The sequence below is a fragment of the Caloenas nicobarica genome, chromosome 35, assembly GCF_036013445.1.
Source record: "Caloenas nicobarica isolate bCalNic1 chromosome 35, bCalNic1.hap1, whole genome shotgun sequence".
Lineage (NCBI taxonomy): Eukaryota > Metazoa > Chordata > Aves > Columbiformes > Columbidae > Caloenas > Caloenas nicobarica.
In genome coordinates this window covers 544,668-563,103 of record NC_088279.1, presented here as the reverse complement: position 1 = coordinate 563,103, position 18,436 = coordinate 544,668, and the positions used below count along the sequence as shown (strand labels likewise).

The 18,436-nt window shown below is 62.1% G+C and overlaps 2 protein-coding genes across 2 annotated transcripts; one reads left to right on the top strand and one right to left on the bottom strand.

The window, feature by feature from the left end:
* The first annotated feature begins 3,513 nt into the window (after positions 1 to 3,513).
* IER3 (immediate early response 3) lies at positions 3,514 to 5,507 on the top strand. The gene is made up of 2 exons (XM_065654827.1): positions 3,514 to 3,711; positions 4,201 to 5,507. The coding sequence occupies exons 1-2, from the start codon at positions 3,514 to 3,516 to the stop codon at positions 4,792 to 4,794; spliced, it is 792 nt and encodes a 263-aa protein (XP_065510899.1). The 3' UTR covers positions 4,795 to 5,507.
* Positions 5,508 to 6,556: 1,049 nt separating this feature from the next.
* On the bottom strand, positions 6,557 to 18,044 carry LOC136000848 (zinc finger protein 271-like). The gene is made up of 4 exons (XM_065654847.1): positions 17,959 to 18,044; positions 16,686 to 16,767; positions 14,631 to 16,013; positions 6,557 to 8,117 (listed from the first exon to the last, which is right to left on the bottom strand). Exons 2-4 carry the CDS (start codon positions 16,753 to 16,755, stop codon positions 6,652 to 6,654), a joined length of 2,919 nt encoding a protein of 972 aa, XP_065510919.1. The 5' UTR covers positions 16,756 to 16,767; positions 17,959 to 18,044; the 3' UTR covers positions 6,557 to 6,651.
* Positions 18,045 to 18,436: the final 392 nt, after the last annotated feature.

The window sequence follows — 18,436 nt, the reverse complement described above, 5'->3', positions numbered from 1 at the left end:
TGCGAGCACACGGGCTGAGCCTTCGGCGCCATCACCCTCATCATCCTAATCATCAACTTCATCACTGACATCATCATCGGCATCGTTATCGGCATCTCCATCAACCCAACTTTGGGCAGCTGCACCGGGACCTGTGTGAGCACATGGGCTGAGCCTTCGGCGCCATCGTCATCCTCATCATCAACTTCATCACTGACATCATCGTCGGCATCGCTACTGGCATCGTTATCAGCATCGTTATCGGCATCTCCATTGACCCAACTTTGGGCAGCTGCACCGGCAGCTGTGCGAGCACATGGGCTGAGCCTTCGGCACCATCATCCTCATCAACTTCATCACTGACATCATCATCAGCATCGTTATCGGCATCGTTATCGGCATCTCCATCGGCCCAGCTTCAGGCAGCTGCACCGGCAGCTGTGCGAGCACACGGGCTGAGCCTTCGGCACCATCACCCTCGTCATCTTCATCATCAACTTCATCACTGACATCATCGTCGGCATCGTTACTGGCATCGTTATCAGCATCGTTATCGGCATTATCGGCATCTCCATCGGCCCAGCTTCGGGCAGCTGCACCGGGAGCTGTGCGAGCACATGGGCTGAGCCTTCGGCGCCATCACCCTCATCATCCTCGTCATCAACTTCATCACTGACATCATCGTCGGCATCGTTACTGGCATCGTTATCAGCATCGTTATCGGCATCGTTATCGGCATCTCCATCGGCCCAGCTTCGGGCAGCTGCACCGGCAGCTCTGCGAGCACATGGGCTGAGCCTTCGGCGCCATCGTCATCCTCGTCATCAACTTCATCACTGACATCATCGTTGGCATCGTTACTGGCATCGTTATCAGCATCGTTATCGGCATTATCGGCATCTCCATCGGCCCAGCTTCGGGCAGCTGCACCGGGAGCTGTGCGAGCACATGGGCTGAGCCTTCGGCGCCATCACCCTCATCATCCTCGTCATCAACTTCATCACTGACATCATCGTCGGCATCGTTACTGGCATCGTTATCAGCATCGTTATCGGCATCGTTATCGGCATCTCCATCGGCCCAGCTTCGGGCAGCTGCACCGGCAGCTCTGCAAGCACATGGGCTGAGCCTTCGGCGCCATCGTCATCCTCGTCATCAACTTCATCACTGACATCATCGTTGGCATCGTTACTGGCATCGTTATCAGCATCGTTATCGGCATTATCGGCATCTCCATCGGCCCAGCTTCGGGCAGCTGCACCGGCAGCTGTGCGAGCACATGGGCTGAGCCTTCGGCACCATCGTCATCGTCATCCTCATCATCAACTTCATCACTGACATCATCGTCGGCATCGTTACTGTCATCAGCAGCATCGTTATCGGCATCGTTATCGTCATCTCCATCGGCCCATCTTCGGGCAGCTGCACCGGCAGCTCTGCGACCACATGGGCTGAGCCTTCAGCACCATCATCATCGTCATCCTCATCATCAACTTCATCACTGACATCATCGTCGGCATCGTTACTGGCATCGTTATCGGCATCGTTATCGGTATCATTATCGTCGTTATCGGCATCTCCATCGGCCCATCTTCGGGCAGCTGCACCGGCAGCTGTGCGAGCACATGGGCTGAGCCTTCAGCGCCATCGTCATCCTCGTCATCCACTTCATCATTGACATCATCGTTGGCATCGTTACTGGCATCGTTATTGGCATCGTTATCGGCATCGTTATCGTCATTATCGGCGTCTCCATTGACCCAACTTTGGGCAGCTGCACCGGGAGCTGTGCAAGCACATGGGCTGAGCCTTCAGCACCATCATCATCCTCATCCTCATCATCAACTTCACCCTCATCCTCCTCATCACCCTCATCCTCCCCATCTCCATGGGCGCAGCTTCGGCCTCTCCTCTTCCTCCTCCTCCTCATCGCCCAACACTGGAAACACCCAACGCTACTGACATGGGACCCCCCAGATCTGCGGGTGCCCTCTGGGTGCCCCCCAGACCCCTGGGACCTCCCCCCAGACCTCTGGGTGCCCTCCAGAGACCCCCCCAAGATCACTGGGTGCTACCCCCCTGTCCATGGGACCCCCCCACTCTATGGGACCCCCCAACCTCTGGGGCCCCCCAGACCTATGGGTGCCCCCCCGACCCCTGGGACCCCCCCAGACCCATGGGTGCTCCCCAGATCACTGGATGCCCCCCAATCTATGGGCGCCCCCCTGTACTTCTGGGACCCCCCCCCAGATCTATGGGACCCCCCCCCAGATCTATGGGCGACCCCTGGGTGCCCCTGTCTCCCCACCCAACCCCCCCATTCCTCATTAGCTGGGGGGTCGTTAATTGTTAATTAAGCACAGGGACCGGGGTGGGGGGGACTGTAAATATCTGGGGCTGAACTGGAGTTTTTTGTGGTTTTTTTACATTAATATATCGAAGTTTTGGGGTCGTTTGTGTCTTTCTGGTCTGCATGAGGGCACCCGGACGCCTGGGTCCCCTCCCGGACGCCTGGGTCCTCTCTACCCCTCCCCCGCCTTGGGAATGACGTCAGCACCCCCCCATGACTCAGGCCTGAGGAACCCAGGCGTCCGGGTGGCCCAGCGCCCCCTCCCCCCCACAGGGGACCCAGGCGTCCGGTTGCTCAACGCGGGAAAACCCGGTTACGTGATGCACGTGGGAAGGGGGGGATCTATAGGGGATCTATAGGGGATCTATAGGGGAAGGGGGAACTATGCAGGAGGTATAGGGGCCATAGGAGATCTATAGGGGCTATACAGGGGCTATAGGGGGTGTATAGGGGCTCTATAGGGGACGGGGGCTACGGGGGGGGCTATAGGGGATGTATAGGGGGCTGTAGGGGAAGGGGAGCTATGGGGGCTGTAGGGGATCTATAGGTGCTGTATAGGGGGCTGTATAGGGGGCTATGGGGGGTGTGGGGCAGGAGGCGAACGCGCAGCAAACCTCCCGTCCCTATAGGGCCCCTATAGGCCCCCATGCACTGCCATGGATGCCCTATAGTGCCCAAAACAGCCCCCTATAGACCCCCATGGCTCCCTGTAGAGCATCATAGACCCCTCTGTTTCCTCCGGGCAACCTACAGCCCCCCCTGTACATCCCCTATAGCCCCCCCGTACATCCCCTATAGCCCCCTGTACATCCCCTATAGCCCCCTATACATCCCCTGTAGCCCCCTGTACATCCCCCTGTCACCCCCATCCAGCCCCCCATAGACCATCAGGGACCCCTGTGGCTCCTATGGCCTCCTATAGACCTTTATGGGCCCCTCTAGCGCTCCATATACCCCCCGTATTCTCCTATAGCCCTCTATAGTCGCCTATAGACCCCGATACCCCCCCCCAGCGCACCCCAGCCGGGTGGGCGTGGCCTCCCCGCGGGGCCGCGCCCCTCCGCGGCAACCAACCAATGAGATCCATCCGTGGGCGTGGCCTTCCCCCGGAAGTGGGCGTGACCCCGGGCCGCCGCTATATAAACCCCCGCCCGGCGCGCCCGCCGCCATTTTCTCTGGGCGCCATGACCGTGACGGTCGCGGCGGCGGCGGCGGCGACAACGACAACGTGTCCGGGGTGGCGGCCCCAGGACCGGGGCCCGCGGGCCGCGCTGGGGGTCACCCCGGCCCCCCCGCGTTACTTCACGTTCGATCCGCCCGTGGGGCCCAGCGGCCCCTCCCGGCCCCGCCGCCGCCACCGCCGCGTCCTTTACCCGCCACTGGTGAGTGCCGGACGCCTGGGTCCCTCCCGAACTCCCGGGTCCCCCTCCGGACGCCTGGGTCCCTTCCCGAACGCCTGGGTCCCCCTCCGGACGCCCGGGTCCCTTCCCGGACGCCTGGGTCCCTCCCGAACTCCCGGGTCCCTTCCCGGACGCCTGGGTCCCTCCCGAACTCCCGGGTCCCTTCCCGGACGCCCGGGTCCCTCCCGAACTCCTGGGTCCCCCTCCGGACGCCTGGGTCCCTTCCCGAACGCCTGGGTCCTCTCCCGGACGCCTGGGTCCCCCCCGTTTCCCGGAGCTGTTTGTGTGGGGGAGGGTGAGTCACTTCCCCTCCCCCTGCCTGACTCACCCCCACCGGCTGCCCGGAATTTCCCCCCCGGGGGCAGAATTTCCCCCCCAGGCTGGATTATCTGCCCCCCAGGGTGGATTATCTGCCCCGGGGGGTTCTTTTCCCCAAACGGCCCGTTCTTACCCCGGTTTTCTGCCCCCCAGGTTCGCCGGGCGCCCCCCGCGGAGGAGCCGAGCGCGGCCAAGCGGCTGCTGGTGCTGCTGCTGCTGGTGGTGAGTGCGCAGGTGTACAGCGCGCCAGGGGAGGGGACAGCGGGGACCCCCCCGGGGACACCGGACACCCCCCTGGGGACACTGGAAATGTCTATGGGGACACCAGAGATACCTGTGGTGGCACCTGAGACACCCCTGGGGACACCGGACACCCCCTTGGGGACACCTGAGATACCTGTGGTGGCACCTGAGACGTCCATGGGGACACTGGACACCCACCTGGGGACACCAGAGACACCCCTGGGGACACTGGAAATGTCCATGGGGACACTGGACACCCCCCTGGGGACACCTGAGATACCTGTGGTGGCACCTGAGACCCCCTTGGGGACACTGGACACCCCCTTGGGGACACCTGAGATACCTGTGGTGGCACCTAAGACACCCCTGGGGACACTGGAAACGTCCATGGGGACACCGGACACCCCCCCGGGGACACCTGAGTCACCAGCGGTGACACTGGAAACACCCACAGTGACACCTGAGACACTGTGGGGACACTTGAGACACGATGGTGACACCTGAGCTGCCCGTGGGGACACCTGGAACAGCCCTGGGGACACCTGAGGTACCTGTGGAGGCACCTGAGACACGATGGGGACACCTGGGACACCCCTGGGGACACCAGAGACGCCCTTGGGGACACTTGAGACACCCCTGGGGACACTGGAAACACCTCTGGGGACACCTGAGACACCCCTGGGACACCCCATCGCCTGCTGTGACATTTTGGGGCCAATTCCCCTGATTTTGGGGCTCTGCCAGCACCCGCGGGTGCCGCTACCTCATGGATTTATTTATGGTTATTTATTGGTTATTTATTGGATTTATTGGTTATTTATTGGATTTATTGGTTATTTATTGGATTTATTGGTTATTTATTGGATTATTTATTGGATTTATTATTTACTTGATTCACCGATTATTTATTGTCTTTATTTAAGGCCTTATTTAAGTTTGATTTATTTTGCCGTTATTTAAGGGGATTTTTGGACTATTTCACAATTTACATTTATCACAATTTTCCTCCTCGCCACGCGAAAAAAATCCCATTTCTCGCATTTTCTGCCCCGGTTTCCAACCTCCCGCCGGTTTTGGGGCGTCTGTGATGTCGGGAATTCAAGAAAAAAACACATTTTAGGCCAAAATGTCGCTTTTTGTCACCAGTCGCGCGCGGGCGCCCGGATTTTATTTATTGAACCTGAAATACGAAGCCACAAAAGTAACAAAACCGAAAAAGTGTGGTGGTTTTTTTTAAAAAAAAGCTGAAAACAGCTCAATTTTCCCTCCCCGTGGTTAAATAATGACATTTTTCCCCAAAAAAACCCCATGAATCTGGGGTGTTTTCCCCCAAAATGGCACTTGGGGAGCGTCGGCTGCACCGAAAAACCACAAATGAGACACAAAAAATTAAAAAAAAAAAGTTTAAAAAATGAACAATTTTACCCATCAATCCCAAATCCCCCCATCCCGCCCTCAAAATAATGTCCAAAAAGAGTGAATTCAGCAGAAAATGGGGAAAAAAAACCCCACCCAAACTCACATTTTTCTGCTTCAGTTTAGGAGGAACTTGGTGAATTTTGGGTTGTGCTCGGTACTTTAGAACCTCGTTAGAAATCATCGTAATTAAGTGCGGAATTGACTTAATTTGCTTCTTTCTGCTCCCAAATCCCAGGGGGGCAGCGGGGAAGGGTGGAAATGCTGGGATTTGGTTTGAAATTACTCCCTTGTCCCTTAATTAATTGTTAATTAGCCGCTGAGGTTGATTGGCTGCGGGTGGGAAGGAGCCGCCCCAGCAATGGGGTGTTGAGGTCAAAACCAGTTGGGTGCTGGGGGAGGGACTGGGGAGACTGGGAGGGCGGAGCCACGACGGGAACTTCCCCACCCCCCAATTAGTGAGACTGGCCCATCCCCTAATTAGCGAGATGGTTAATTAGCCACCAAGGCAGGAAGGAGCCCCAACGATGGGTCTTTGAGTTCAACTCCAGCTGGGTCTTTGAAGCCAAAACCAGTTGGGTCTTCGGGGTCAAGTCCAGTTGGGTCTTTGACACCAACCCCGGTTGGGTGTTGGGGGAGGGACTGGGGGGGTGGGAGGAGGGCGGAGCCCCCGAACGAGGGTGACATCTCCATGCCCTAATTAGCGAGATGGTTAATTAGCCACCAAGGCAGGAAGGAGCCCCAACGATGGGTCTTTGAGTTCAACTCCAGCTGGGTCTTTGAAGCCAAGACCAGTTGGGTCTTCGGGGTCGAGTCCAGTTGGGTCTTTGACACCAACCCCAGTTGGGTCCTTGGGCTCAACGCCCATTGGCCGAGGGCCCGGGGAGGGCGTGGCCAGCCCCGGCAGGGCCCCCTCCCCCTGCGCAATTAGCGCCCTCGTTAACCTCAGTTGATGAGCGCCGGCGCTGGCGGCCCCGCGTTGGGCGCCAACGGGCCCTGCGGGAAGGGCCGGGCGGGGAAGGGGAGGGGCCAGGGCAGCTCCAGCCCGGGACCCCCCACCAACGACCCCAATGAGGGGCCGGGGGGACCCAGCGGCGCCAAGGGGGCGGCGCCGAATCCCGCGGTGGCCTCGGCGCCGCCCTTGGCCTTGTCCCCTCCGCCGTGGGTCCGGTGGTGCCGGTTGAGGTGGGAGCTGCGGCTGAAGCTCTTCCCGCACTCCCCGCACTTGTAGGGCTTCTCCCCGGTGTGCACGCGGTGGTGGATGGTGAGTTCCGAGCGCTGGATGAAGCTCTTCCCGCACTCCCCGCACCGGTACGGCTTCTCGCCGAGGTGCGTCCGCCGGTGCGTGATGAGGTTGGACGAGACGCTGAAGCATTTCCCGCACTCCCCGCAGCGGTACGGCTTCTCCCCGGTGTGCATGCGCCGGTGGATGGTGAGGTCGGACTTCTGGATGAAGCCTTTGCCGCAGTCGGGACACGCGTACGGCTTCTCGCCGCTGTGGATGCGCCGGTGTTTGACCAGCGCCGAGCGCTGCCCGAAGCTCTTCCCGCACTCCCCGCACTTGAACGGCTTCTCGGCTTCGCCGCCGGGCGCCGTTTCCCTCCCGCAATCCGCGCACGGGTCCCTCGCCCCGCGGCTCTTGCCGTCGCGTTTCGCCGCCTGCTGCTGCTTGGCCGCGGCGCTTTGGCCGCAGCGGAACAGCCGCCCGCGCCGGTGGGCGGACAAGAAGCCGGCGAGGTGCTCGGGGCACCGCGGCGCCGCCGCCTCCGCCGCGTGCACCTTGCGGTGCCGGTCGAGGTGCGAGCTGACGCTGAAGCGCTTGCCGCAGTCGGCGCACGGGTACGGCCGCTCGCCCGTGTGGACGCGCTGGTGCCGCTCGAGGTCGGACTTCTGGATGAAGCCTTTGCCGCAGTCGCCGCAGGCGAAGGGCCGCTCGCCCGTGTGGATGCGCCGGTGCTGGGTGAGGTTGGAGCCGCGGCTGAAGCTCTTGCCGCAGTCGCCGCAGCGGTGCGGCCGCTCGCCCGCGTGCGTCTTGCGGTGCTTGGCCAGCGCCGAGCGCTGCGAGAAGCTCTTGCCGCAGTCGGGGCAGCCGTGAGGGGCCGGAGCAGCCTCCGGCAGAGCCGCGCGGGGCCGCGGTTGGGCGGGCGGGCCGGGCCCGGCGTGGACGCGCCGGTGCCGGTCGAGGTGCGAGCTGACGCTGAAGCGCTTGCCGCAGTCGGCGCACGGGTACGGCCGCTCGCCCGTGTGGACGCGCCGGTGCCGCTCGAGGTCGGACTTCTGGATGAAGCCTTTGCCGCAGTCGCCGCAGCGGTGCGGCCGCTCGCCCGTGTGGATGCGCCGGTGCTGGGCCAGGTTGGAGCCGCGGCTGAAGCCTTTGCCGCAGTCGCCGCAGCGGTGCGGTTTGTCCCCGGGGGGGTCGCGGTGGCGGCGGCGCCGGACGCACTCGCGGCAGCGCCGGGGAAGCGCCGGGTTGCGCCGGGAGCACTCGGAGCAGCCGCCGCGCGACGCCGGTGACGCCGGATCCGGCGCGTCGGGCCCGGGGGCGGATTCGCCACCCGGTTCGGCGGCCGCCGGCGTCGCCTCCTCCGTCCCGGCACCTGGAAACGGGGAGAAAACGGCACCTGAGTCGCCCCGAAAACGAACGGGAGACGGCGAGAGGCCAACGCGGGGAAGGGCTTGGGGTGGGAGGGACCTTGGAAGGTCATCGGCACCACGAACGTGGTCGTGTCCGACCAGATCTGGTCCCCAAAGTCGTGTCTGAGGTTCCACCAAAGGGTTTTGGGTTGGGCGGGACCTTGGAAGGTCATCTCCAACCACATCACGTCCCTCAAAGTCTTGTCTGTGGCTTCACCGACGGGTTTGGGGTCGGGAAGGACCTTGGAAGGTCGTCAACACCGAGAACACGGTCGTGTCCAACCAGATCTGGTCCGCAAAGTCGTGTCTGAGGTTCCACCAAAGGGTTTTGCGTTGGGAGGGACCTTGGAAGGTCATCGGCACCACAAACGTGGTCGTGTCCAACCAGACCGGGTCCCTCAAAGGCTTCTTGTCGAGGACTCAACGTCTGGATGGAGACCAGTGGCCACTGGTGTCCCCGGCTGGTCCGTACTGGGACCAGCACTGGTCCGCATGTCCGTCCCCCCCGCTGGTGGATCCTCCATCCCCGGATCCGCCGGGGCGGGCTGGGCGGAGCTTTGAGGGGCCTGGTCTGGTTGGCCACGGTCATGGCGCCGATGACCTTCCAAGGTCCCCCAGCCCCAAACCCTTGGGTGGGACCTCGGACACGACTCTGAGGGACCGGGTCTGGTTGGACACGACCGTGTTCTCGGTGTCGACGACCTTCCAAGGTCCTTCCCAACCCCAAACCCGTCGGTGAAGCCACAGACAAGACTTCGAGGGACGTGATGTGGTTGGAGATGACCTTCCAAGGTCCCTCCCAACGCAAAACCCTTTGGTGGAACCTCAGACATGACTTTGGGGACCAGATCTGGTTGGACACGACCGTGTTCTCGGTGTCGACGACCTTCCAAGGTCCTTCCCGACCCCAAACCCGTCGGTGAAGCCACAGACAAGACTTCGAGGGACGTGATGTGGTTGGAGATGACCTTCCAAGGTCCCTCCCAACCCAAAACCCTTTGGTGGAACCTCAGACACGACTTTGGGGACCAGATCTGGTCGGACACGACCACGTTCGTGGTGCCGATGACCTTCCAAGGTCCCCAAACCTTCCCCCCCGTTTCCCACGCGACGTCCCCGACCCGTTGGGCGTCTCCTCTCGGGAAGGACCTCGAAGGGGTTTTTGGGGTGGTCGCCCCCCCGAAATCACCTCCGTCTTGGGCCGTTTTCTTGCGGCTCCGCCGTTTGGCGCCCTGGTCCTGCTCCCGCACCAGCTCCCGCAGCATCTTCTCCACTTGGCTCCTCCCGGCCGTCTGCAGGATCAGCCCCAACTGGCGCCGCAAATCGGGGTCCCCCCCGCCGCCCCCCGGGGCCGGGGCGGGGTCAGGGGCGGGGGGACCCGGGTCCATCTCGGCGTCTGCGGAAAACGCCGTCGGAAACGGCAAAGGGACGAAGGAGTCGCCCCCGTTTGGGGGGTCGCGGGTTTCGGAAGGAATTGGAGCGGATTTGGGGGGGTCGCGAAAATCGGGGAATTGGAGCGGATTTGGGGGGGTCGCGAAAATCGGGGAATTGGAGCGGATTTGGGGGGGTCGCGAAAATCGGGGAATTGGAGCGGATTTGGGGGGGTCATGAAAATCGGGGAATTGGAGCGGATTTGGGGGGGTCATGAAAATCGGGGGGAATTGGAGCGGATTTGGGAGGGTCGCGAAAATCGGGGATTTGGAGCGGATTTGGGGGGGTCGTGAAAATCGGGGGGAATTGGAGCGGATTTGGGGGGGTCGTGAAAATCGGGGAATTGGAGCGGATTTGGGGGGAGTCGCGAAAATCGGGGAATTGGAGCGGATTTGGGGGGGTCGTGAAAATCGGGGGGAGTTGGAGCGGATTTGGGGGGGTCGCGAAAATCGGGGATTTGGAGCGGATTTGGGGGGGTCGTGAAAATCGGGGAATTGGAGCGGATTTGGGGGGGTCGCGAAAATCGGGGAATTGGAGCGGATTTGGGGGGGTCGCGAAAATCGGGGGGAATTGTAGCGGATTTGGGGGGTTCGTGAAAATCGGGGGGAATTGTAGCGGATTTGGGGGGTTCGCGAAAATCGGGGATTTGGAGCGGATTTGGGGGGGTTCGTGAAAATCGGGGAATTGGAGCGGATTTGGGGGGGTCGTGAAAATCGGGGAATTGGAGCGGATTTGGGGGGGTCGTGAAAATCGGGGAATTGGAGCGGATTTGGGGGGTCGCGAAAATTGGGGAATTGGAGCGGATTTGGGGGGGTCGCGAAAATCGGGGAATTGGAGCGGATTTGGGGGGTTCATAAAACATCGGAAGGGATTTGAGCGAATTTGAGGGAGTCCCCCCCAAAATAGTGGATTCACCCAAATTTGGGGAGTTCCTTAAAAAGGACCTGAAGGGATTTGAGCGAATTTGGGAGTTTCTTGAAAATTGGGAGGAATTTGAGCGAATTTGGGAGTTTCTAAAAAATCTGAAAGAATCTGAGTGAATTTGGGGGGAGTCTCAAAAATCTGAAGGGATTTGAGTGAATTGGGGGGGTTCTCAGAAAAATTACAGGATTTGCTCAAATTTGAGGGAATCCCCCCCCAAAAATGATGGATTTGCCCAAATTTGGGGAGTTCCTCAAAAATCTGAAAAAAATAGAGCAAATTTGGAGGGGGGGGGAACAAGAAATTTGCCCAAACTTGGGGGCTCCCAAAAATTTCAGGGCTCCCCAAAAACTTCCGCAATTCACTCAAATTCAAGGGAGTCCCCCAAAAATGCACGAGATTCCCTCAAATTTGTGGAATCCCCAAAACCAAAGGATTTCTCCCCATTTTGCGCGTCCCCAAAACTGAAGAAATTCCCCCAATTTGGGGGGTTTCCCCCCAAATTGACACATTCGCCCCGATTTGGGGCGGAGTTCCCCAGATTTTCAGGGTGTTCACCCAAACCCCAAAACCCGCAGAAATTCCCCCAAATTTGGAAAACCCCCCAAACCAAAGAAATTCACCCTATTTTTGGCGTTGCCCAAAACCGCAGGAACTGGCCCCGAATTCGGGGTCCCCCGCTCACCGGTTCCCGGCGCGCGCCGACGATGCGATTCGGCGAATGCGGCGATTCGGGGCCAACTGATGGCGATTTCCTCGGCTAAAAGGGACAAATTTGGGGCCAGAAACCCCAATTCCCAAAAAAACCCGCGACATTTCGGGACGAAAAACTCCAGATTTCGGCAAAAAAAAGGCTCAAATTCCCAAGGGGAAGGGGAAACTGAGGCAGCGCCGGGTCCCCCCGAATGGTCCCAACCTGGGGACCCCAAAATTACCTGAAAATGCCCAACGTGACCCAAATCCACCCCAAAATGCCCCAAATCCCCCCAAAATGCCCCAAATTCCCCCCAAATGCCCCCAACCCCCAAAATGCCCCAAACCCCCCAAATGCCCCAAACCCCCCAAAATGCCCCAAACCCTCCAAAATGCCCCAAACCCTCCAAAATGCCCCAAACCCCCCAAAATGCCCCAAACCCCCCAAATGCCCCAAACCCCCCAAAATGCCCCAAACCCCCCAAAATGCCCCAAACCCCCCAAATGCCCCAAACCCTCCAAAATGCCCCAAACCCCCCAAATGCCCCAAACCCCCCAAAATGCCCCAAACCCCCCAAATGCCCCAAACCCCCCAATCTCTTACCCAGGGAAATGACGTTCTCGTAATTCTCCTGCATCGTGACCCCAAAATCTGGGGGTTCCCCTGGAAGGGGGGGAGAGGGGCTGATCGTTGGGGTCCCAAGGGGCTTCTCACCCCATTTTTGGGGTGCTCCCCGCCTTTTTTTTGGGGTACCCGGGGGATGCCCCCCCCCCCATTCCTTGGGGCGCTCTCCCAATTTTGAGGGTACCCAGGGGATTCACCACCCCCCCCCCCCAATTTTTGGGGTGCTCCCCCCGCTTTTTGGGGGTGCCCGGGTCACGTGGGTGTTTTTTGGGGTCCCCTCCCCCCCCGCAGCATCCGGGCGCCCCCGCTGGGGGGAGGGGCGGGCGGGGAACCCCGAGTTACCGGGTGGGGGGGGGGCGGGGGGGTCCCCCGATCCGGACCCTCCGGCGCGAGCGGCGCTTCGGGGGGCGGGGCGGCCGGGACCGGATGTGACGCAGCTGACGCCCCGCCCCTCCCCCCCCCCGCACCGCCCCCAGCGCCCCCTGGCGGCCCCCGCGGGCCCTTCACCCCCCCCCCCCCCCCCAATCCCGACCCCAAAATGAGCAGAAACACCCCCAGAATGAGCCAAATCCCTCTAAAATAACCGACCCCCCCCAAATGACCCAAAACTCCCAAAATGACCCAAAACCCCAAAAATGACCCAAAACCCCAAAAATGGCCCAACCCCCCCCAAATGACCAGACCCCCAAAATGATCTGAACCCCCTAAATGTCTGAACCCCCCAAAAATGACCCAAATCCCTCTAAAGTAACCGACCCCCAAAATGATCCAAATCCCCCCAAATGACCCAAACCCCTAAAATGACCCAAATCCCTAAAATGACCCAAACCCCTAAAATGACCCAAACCCCTAAAATGACCCAAACCCCTAAAATGACCCAAATCCCCCCCAAATGACCCAAACCCCTAAAATGACCCAAATCCCCCCAAATGACCCAAACCCCTAAAATGACCCAAATCCCTAAAATGACCCAAATCCCCCCAAATGACCCAAACCCCTAAAATGACCCAAACCCCTAAAATGACCAAAATCCCCCCCAAATGACCCAAACCCCTAAAATGACCCAAATCCCCCCAAATGACCCAAACCCCTAAAATGACCCAAATCCCCCCCAAATGACGCAAATCCCCCCAAATGACCCAAAACTCTAAAATGACCCAAATCCCCCCAAATGACCCAAAACTCTAAAATGACCCAAATCCCCCCAAATGACCCGAACCCCTAAAATGACCCAAATCCCCCCAAATGACCCGAACCCCTAAAATGACCCAAATCCCCCCAAATGACCCAAACCCCTAGAATGACCCAAATCCCCCCAAATGACGCTCCAGGTCCCCGCGCAGAAGCCGCCGCCGCCTTTCGCTCTAGTCTAGTTTTTATTCACAAAAAAACAACCAGGGAAGAGGCCGGGACCCCAAAACCACCAGAAAATGCCCCAGATCTGCGTCCCGCGGCCACCGCTGAGCTCCGGCCCGGGGACTCCCGGCACCTCCTGGGGCTCGGGCTCCTCCAACCAACCGGCGGCGGCTTCGCGGCCAATAAATACAATAAATACGTTAAATAAACCACTCGTGCCCAAGACCCAGGCGTGGGGACGCGCGGCACGGAGCCGCCCCGGGTAGTTTGAAGGTCTTGTTGGGTTTGGACGAAGCCACCGCTGGTATTTTGGGGGCGTCTCCAAGTTGGGCGAGGAGCCGGCGGCACCTCCAGCCCCCCAGGAGGTGCTTTGTCCCCCCAGGAGGTGGTTTCTCCCCCCAGGAGGTGGTTTCTCCTGGAGAAGACTTGGGATGGGAGAAGGTTGGGATGTCCCCATGTCCCCATGTCCCTTGCTTGGATTTTTCTAGTGGGGGGACCCCAAAATCTTCCCGCTTGGCCCCCCCCGGCCCCATCTCCATCCTCCCCAGCCCTACCCTACCGTCCTACTCTACTCTATCGAAACTACGGTGCCGCCCCAACGGGGTCAACCCAATGGGGCCAACCCAATGGGGTCAACCCAACGGGGTCAACCCAATAGGGTCAACCCAATGGGGTCAAGCCAATGGGCCAACCCAATGGGGTCAACCCAACGGGGTCAACCCAATAGGGCCAACCCAATGGGGTCAACCCAACGGGGTCAACCCAATAGGGTCAACCCAATGGGGTCAAGCCAATGGGCCAACCCAACGGGGCCACCCAACGGGTCAACCCAACGGGGTCACCCAACGGGGTCAACCCAATGGGGTCAAGCCAATGGGCCAACCCAACGGGTTCAACCCAATGGGGTCAAGCCAATGGGGCCAACCCAGTGGGCCAACCCAACGGGGTCAACCCAACGGGGTCAAGCCAATGGGCCAACCCAACGGGGGTCAACCCAATGGAGTCAACCCAATGGGACCAAGCCAATGGGCCAACCCAATGGACCAACCCAACGGGTTCAACCCAATGGGCCAACCCAATGGGGTCAATCCTGGGGTTGACCCAATGGGTCAACCCAACGGTGCCACCCCTCCTGCTCAATGCTGCGCCGCCTCCTCGCCCGCCCCCTCTTTCCCGCGCCCCCGCGGTTGCCGCCGGGCCCGGGCGGTGCCCCCCCCGAACCGCCGCGTCCCCCCTGCCTCCTCCCCCTCCCCCCGCGCGCCCCCGTGGGCCCGTTGGTGCTTCTGGAAGTGGACGGTGCTGTTGAAGCTCTTCCCGCACTCCCCGCACACGTGGGGTTTGCCGCCGGCGTGCGTGCGCTGGTGCCGGTACAGGTGCGACGTCCTCCCGAAGCGCTTCCCGCAGTCCCCGCACTGGTAGGGCCGCTCGCCGGTGTGGATGCGCTGGTGCCGCTCCCAGTGCGAGCACCACGAGAAGCTCTTCCCGCACTCGCCGCAGCGGTACGGCTTCTCGCGGTGCGCGCCGCGCCGGCCGCGGGCGGCGTCGCCGAGGTGCAGCCGCTGGTGCTTCACCAGCGCCGGCCCGTCGCCGAAGCTCTTGCGGCACTGGGTGCACTTGTAGGGCCGCCGGCCCGTGTGCGTGCGCTGGTGCCGCTCGAAGCGGACGGTGCTGCCGAAGCTGCGCCCGCAGTAGCTGCAGATGTAGGAGCGGCCGCCGGCGTGCGTGCGCTGGTGCCGGTACAGGTGGGAGCTGCGGCTGAAGCTCTTGCCGCACTCGGGGCACTGGTAGGGCCGCTCGCCCGTGTGGACGCGCCGGTGCCGCTCCCAGTGCGAGCTCCACGAGAAGCTCTTCCCGCAGTGGGCGCAATGGAACGGCGCCGCGCTCGTCACCGGCGCTGCCGTCGGCGTCGCCGTTTCGGCGCCGTGCGCCTGCTGGTGCCGGTAGAGGTTGGAGCTGAGGTTGAAGCTCTTCCCGCAGTGGTCGCACCGGAACGGCGGCGTCATCGGCAGCGTCTTTGCCGCCGGCGCCGCCGTCTCGGCGCCGTGCGCCCGCTGGTGCCGGTAGAGGTTGGAGCTGACGTTGAAGCTCTTGCCGCAGTGGCGGCAGCGGAACGGCCGCTCGCCCGTGTGCGTGCGCCGGTGTTTGCCGAAGTGCGAGCGGCAGCTGAAGCTCTTGCCGCACTCGCCGCACTCGTAGCTCTTCTGCAGGACGATGATGCTCTTGAACGGGGGGAAGGAACCGGCGGATTTGCCGGCGGGGGGTTCGAGCTGCTGGACGACGGTCCAGCGCAGGGTCCCCCGGCCTGGGGGGGTTTTCGGGGGGTCCAAGGGGTCCAGCTCCAGGATTTCGGGGTCACCCGATACCGGAGATGGCTCCGGATCCAGGATTTCGGGGTCAAGTGGTGGTGGGGACGGGTCCAGCTCCAGGATTTCAGGGCCACCCGATGGTGGGGATGGATCCGGCTCCAGGATTTTGGGGTCACCCGACGCTGGGGATGGATCCGGCTCCGGGATTCTGGGGGTGTGCGATGGTGGGGACGGGTCCAGCTCCAGGATTTCGGGGTCACCCGGTGGTGGGGATGGATCCGGCTCCGGGATTTCGGGGTCACCCGGTGGTTGGGGGGACGTCTCGGGGTCACTCGATGCACCTGGGGGGCCAGAAGGGGGCGGCGGTGGAGTTGGGGGGTCAGTTGCAGTATCGGGGGGTCAATCCCAGTTTGGGGTCAATCCCAGTTGGGGGGGTCAATCCCAGTTTGGGGTCAATCCCAGTTTGGGGGGGTCAATCCCAGTACTGGAGGGGTCAATCCCAGTTTGGGGGGTCAATCCCAGTTGGGGGGTCAATCCCAGTTTGGGGGGTCAGTCCCAGGTGGGGGGGTCAATCCCAGTTTGGGGGGTCAATCCCAGTTTGGGGGGTCAGTCCCAGTTTGGGGGGGTCAATCCCAGTACTGGAGGGGTCAATCCCAGTTGGGGGGTCAATCCCAGTTTGGGGGGTCAATCCCAGTACTGGGGAGTCAATCCCAGTTTGGGGGGGTCAATCCCAGTTTGGGGTCAATCCCAGTTGGGGGGGTCAATCCCAGTTTGGGGGGGTCAATCCCAGTTTGGGGTCAATCCCAGTTGGGGGGTCAATCCCACTTTGGGGGGGTCAATCCCAGTTTGGGGTCAATCCCAGTTGGGGGGGTCAATCCCAGTTGGGGGGTCAATCCCACTTTGGGGGGGTCAATCCCAGTTTGGGGGGGTCAATCCCAGTTTGGGGAGTCAATCCCAGTTGGGGGGTCAATCCCATTCTGGGGGTTCAACCCCCCGCGCCCCCGGTCACTCACTCTGTGCCGTGGGGGGGTCCCCGGCGTCGTCCCCGTCACCCCCAAAATTCACCGTGGGCTCCGGTTCCATCGTGGGCACCCCCTGCAACCCCCCCAAATCACCTCCTATGGGGACTATAGGGGACAGAGCGACACCCCCAAACCCCCCATTGGATCTATAGGGGACAGAGGGACCCCCCGACCCCCCCCGGCTCCATAGGGGACAATGGGGACTCCCCCACCCCCATGGGCTCCATAGGGGACAGAGCGACACCCCCAAACACCCCATTGGATCTATAGGGGACGGAGGGACCCCCTGAGATATAGGCACCCCCCCTGGTCTCTTATGGGCTCTATAGGACACAGAGGGACCCCCCCCGGCCCCCCCATTGGATCTATAGGGGATGGAGGGACCCCCCGAGCTCCATAGGGGACAGTGGGGACCCCCCGGGATATTAGGACCCCCCCGGCCCCCCACGGGCTCTATAGGGGACACAGGGACCCCCCGGACCCCCCCACGGGCTCTATAGGGGACACAGGAACCCCCCAGCCCCCCACGGGCTCTATAGGGGACACAGGGACCCCCCACCCCCCACGGGCTCTATAGGGGACACAGGGACCCCCCGGCCCCCCACGGGCTCTATAGGGGACACAGGGACCCCCGGCCCCCCACGGGCTCTATAGGGGACACAGGGACCCCCCAGCCCCCCATGGGCTCTATAGGGGACACGGGGACCCCCCAGCCCCCCACGGGCTCTATAGGGGACACAGGGACCCCCCAGCCCCCCACGGGCTCTATAGGGGACACAGGGACCCCCCACCCCCCCACGGGCTCTATAGGGGACACAGGAACCCCCCAGCCCCCCACGGGCTCTATAGGGGACAGAGGGACCCCCCACCCCCCCACGGGCTCTATAGGGGACACAGGGACCCCCCGGCCCCCCACGGGCTCTATAGGGGACACAGGGACCCCCGGCCCCCCACGGGCTCTATAGGGGACACAGGGACCCCCCAGCCCCCCACGGGCTCTATAGGGGACACAGGGACCCCCCAGCCCCCCACGGGCTCTATAGGGGACACAGGGACCCCCCAGCCCCCCACGGGCTCTATAGGGGACACAGGGACCCCCCACCCCCCCACGGGCTCTATAGGGGACACAGGGACCCCCCGGCCCCCCACGGGCTCTATAGGGGACACGCCCCCCCCCCCCCCCGCGCGGGGACAAAGGCGGCGGGGGGGGCGGAGGGGCGGGGGGGGGGCGGGGGGTGAGGGCGCGGGGGGGTCGCCCCGTTACCTGGGGGGGCTGGGGGGGAGGGGACACCCGGCGACAAAAGCGGCTCCGGCGGCGGCTCGTGCACGATCGCGCGTCCCCCCCTCCCCTCCCCCTCCCCCACTTCCCCTCCCCCCGCTTTGTGTCCCCCCCCCCAATTTCCTGTCCCCCCCCTCCCCGCCCCCCGCCCCTTCCTGTGTGTCCGGACACACGGAGCCGACGGACAAACGGCCCCTCCCCCCCAGCCAGCCCCCCCCCCTCCCCAAATCCCACCCCCCCCACCGCAAAAAACCGCGAAACCCCCCAAAATCCACCCACCCCCCCCCCCCCCCCGTTTTCCGGCGCCTTCGCATCTGCAGGTAACGGTGGGGGAGGGGCGGCGCCCGGGCCCCCCCCCCCCGCGGGTCCCATTTGCTCATTTTCCCATTTATTTTCCCATTTTCGCTTTTTTCCCCCTCGTTTTAAATAAAAAATCCCATTTTCGCCCCCCCGCCCCGCCCCC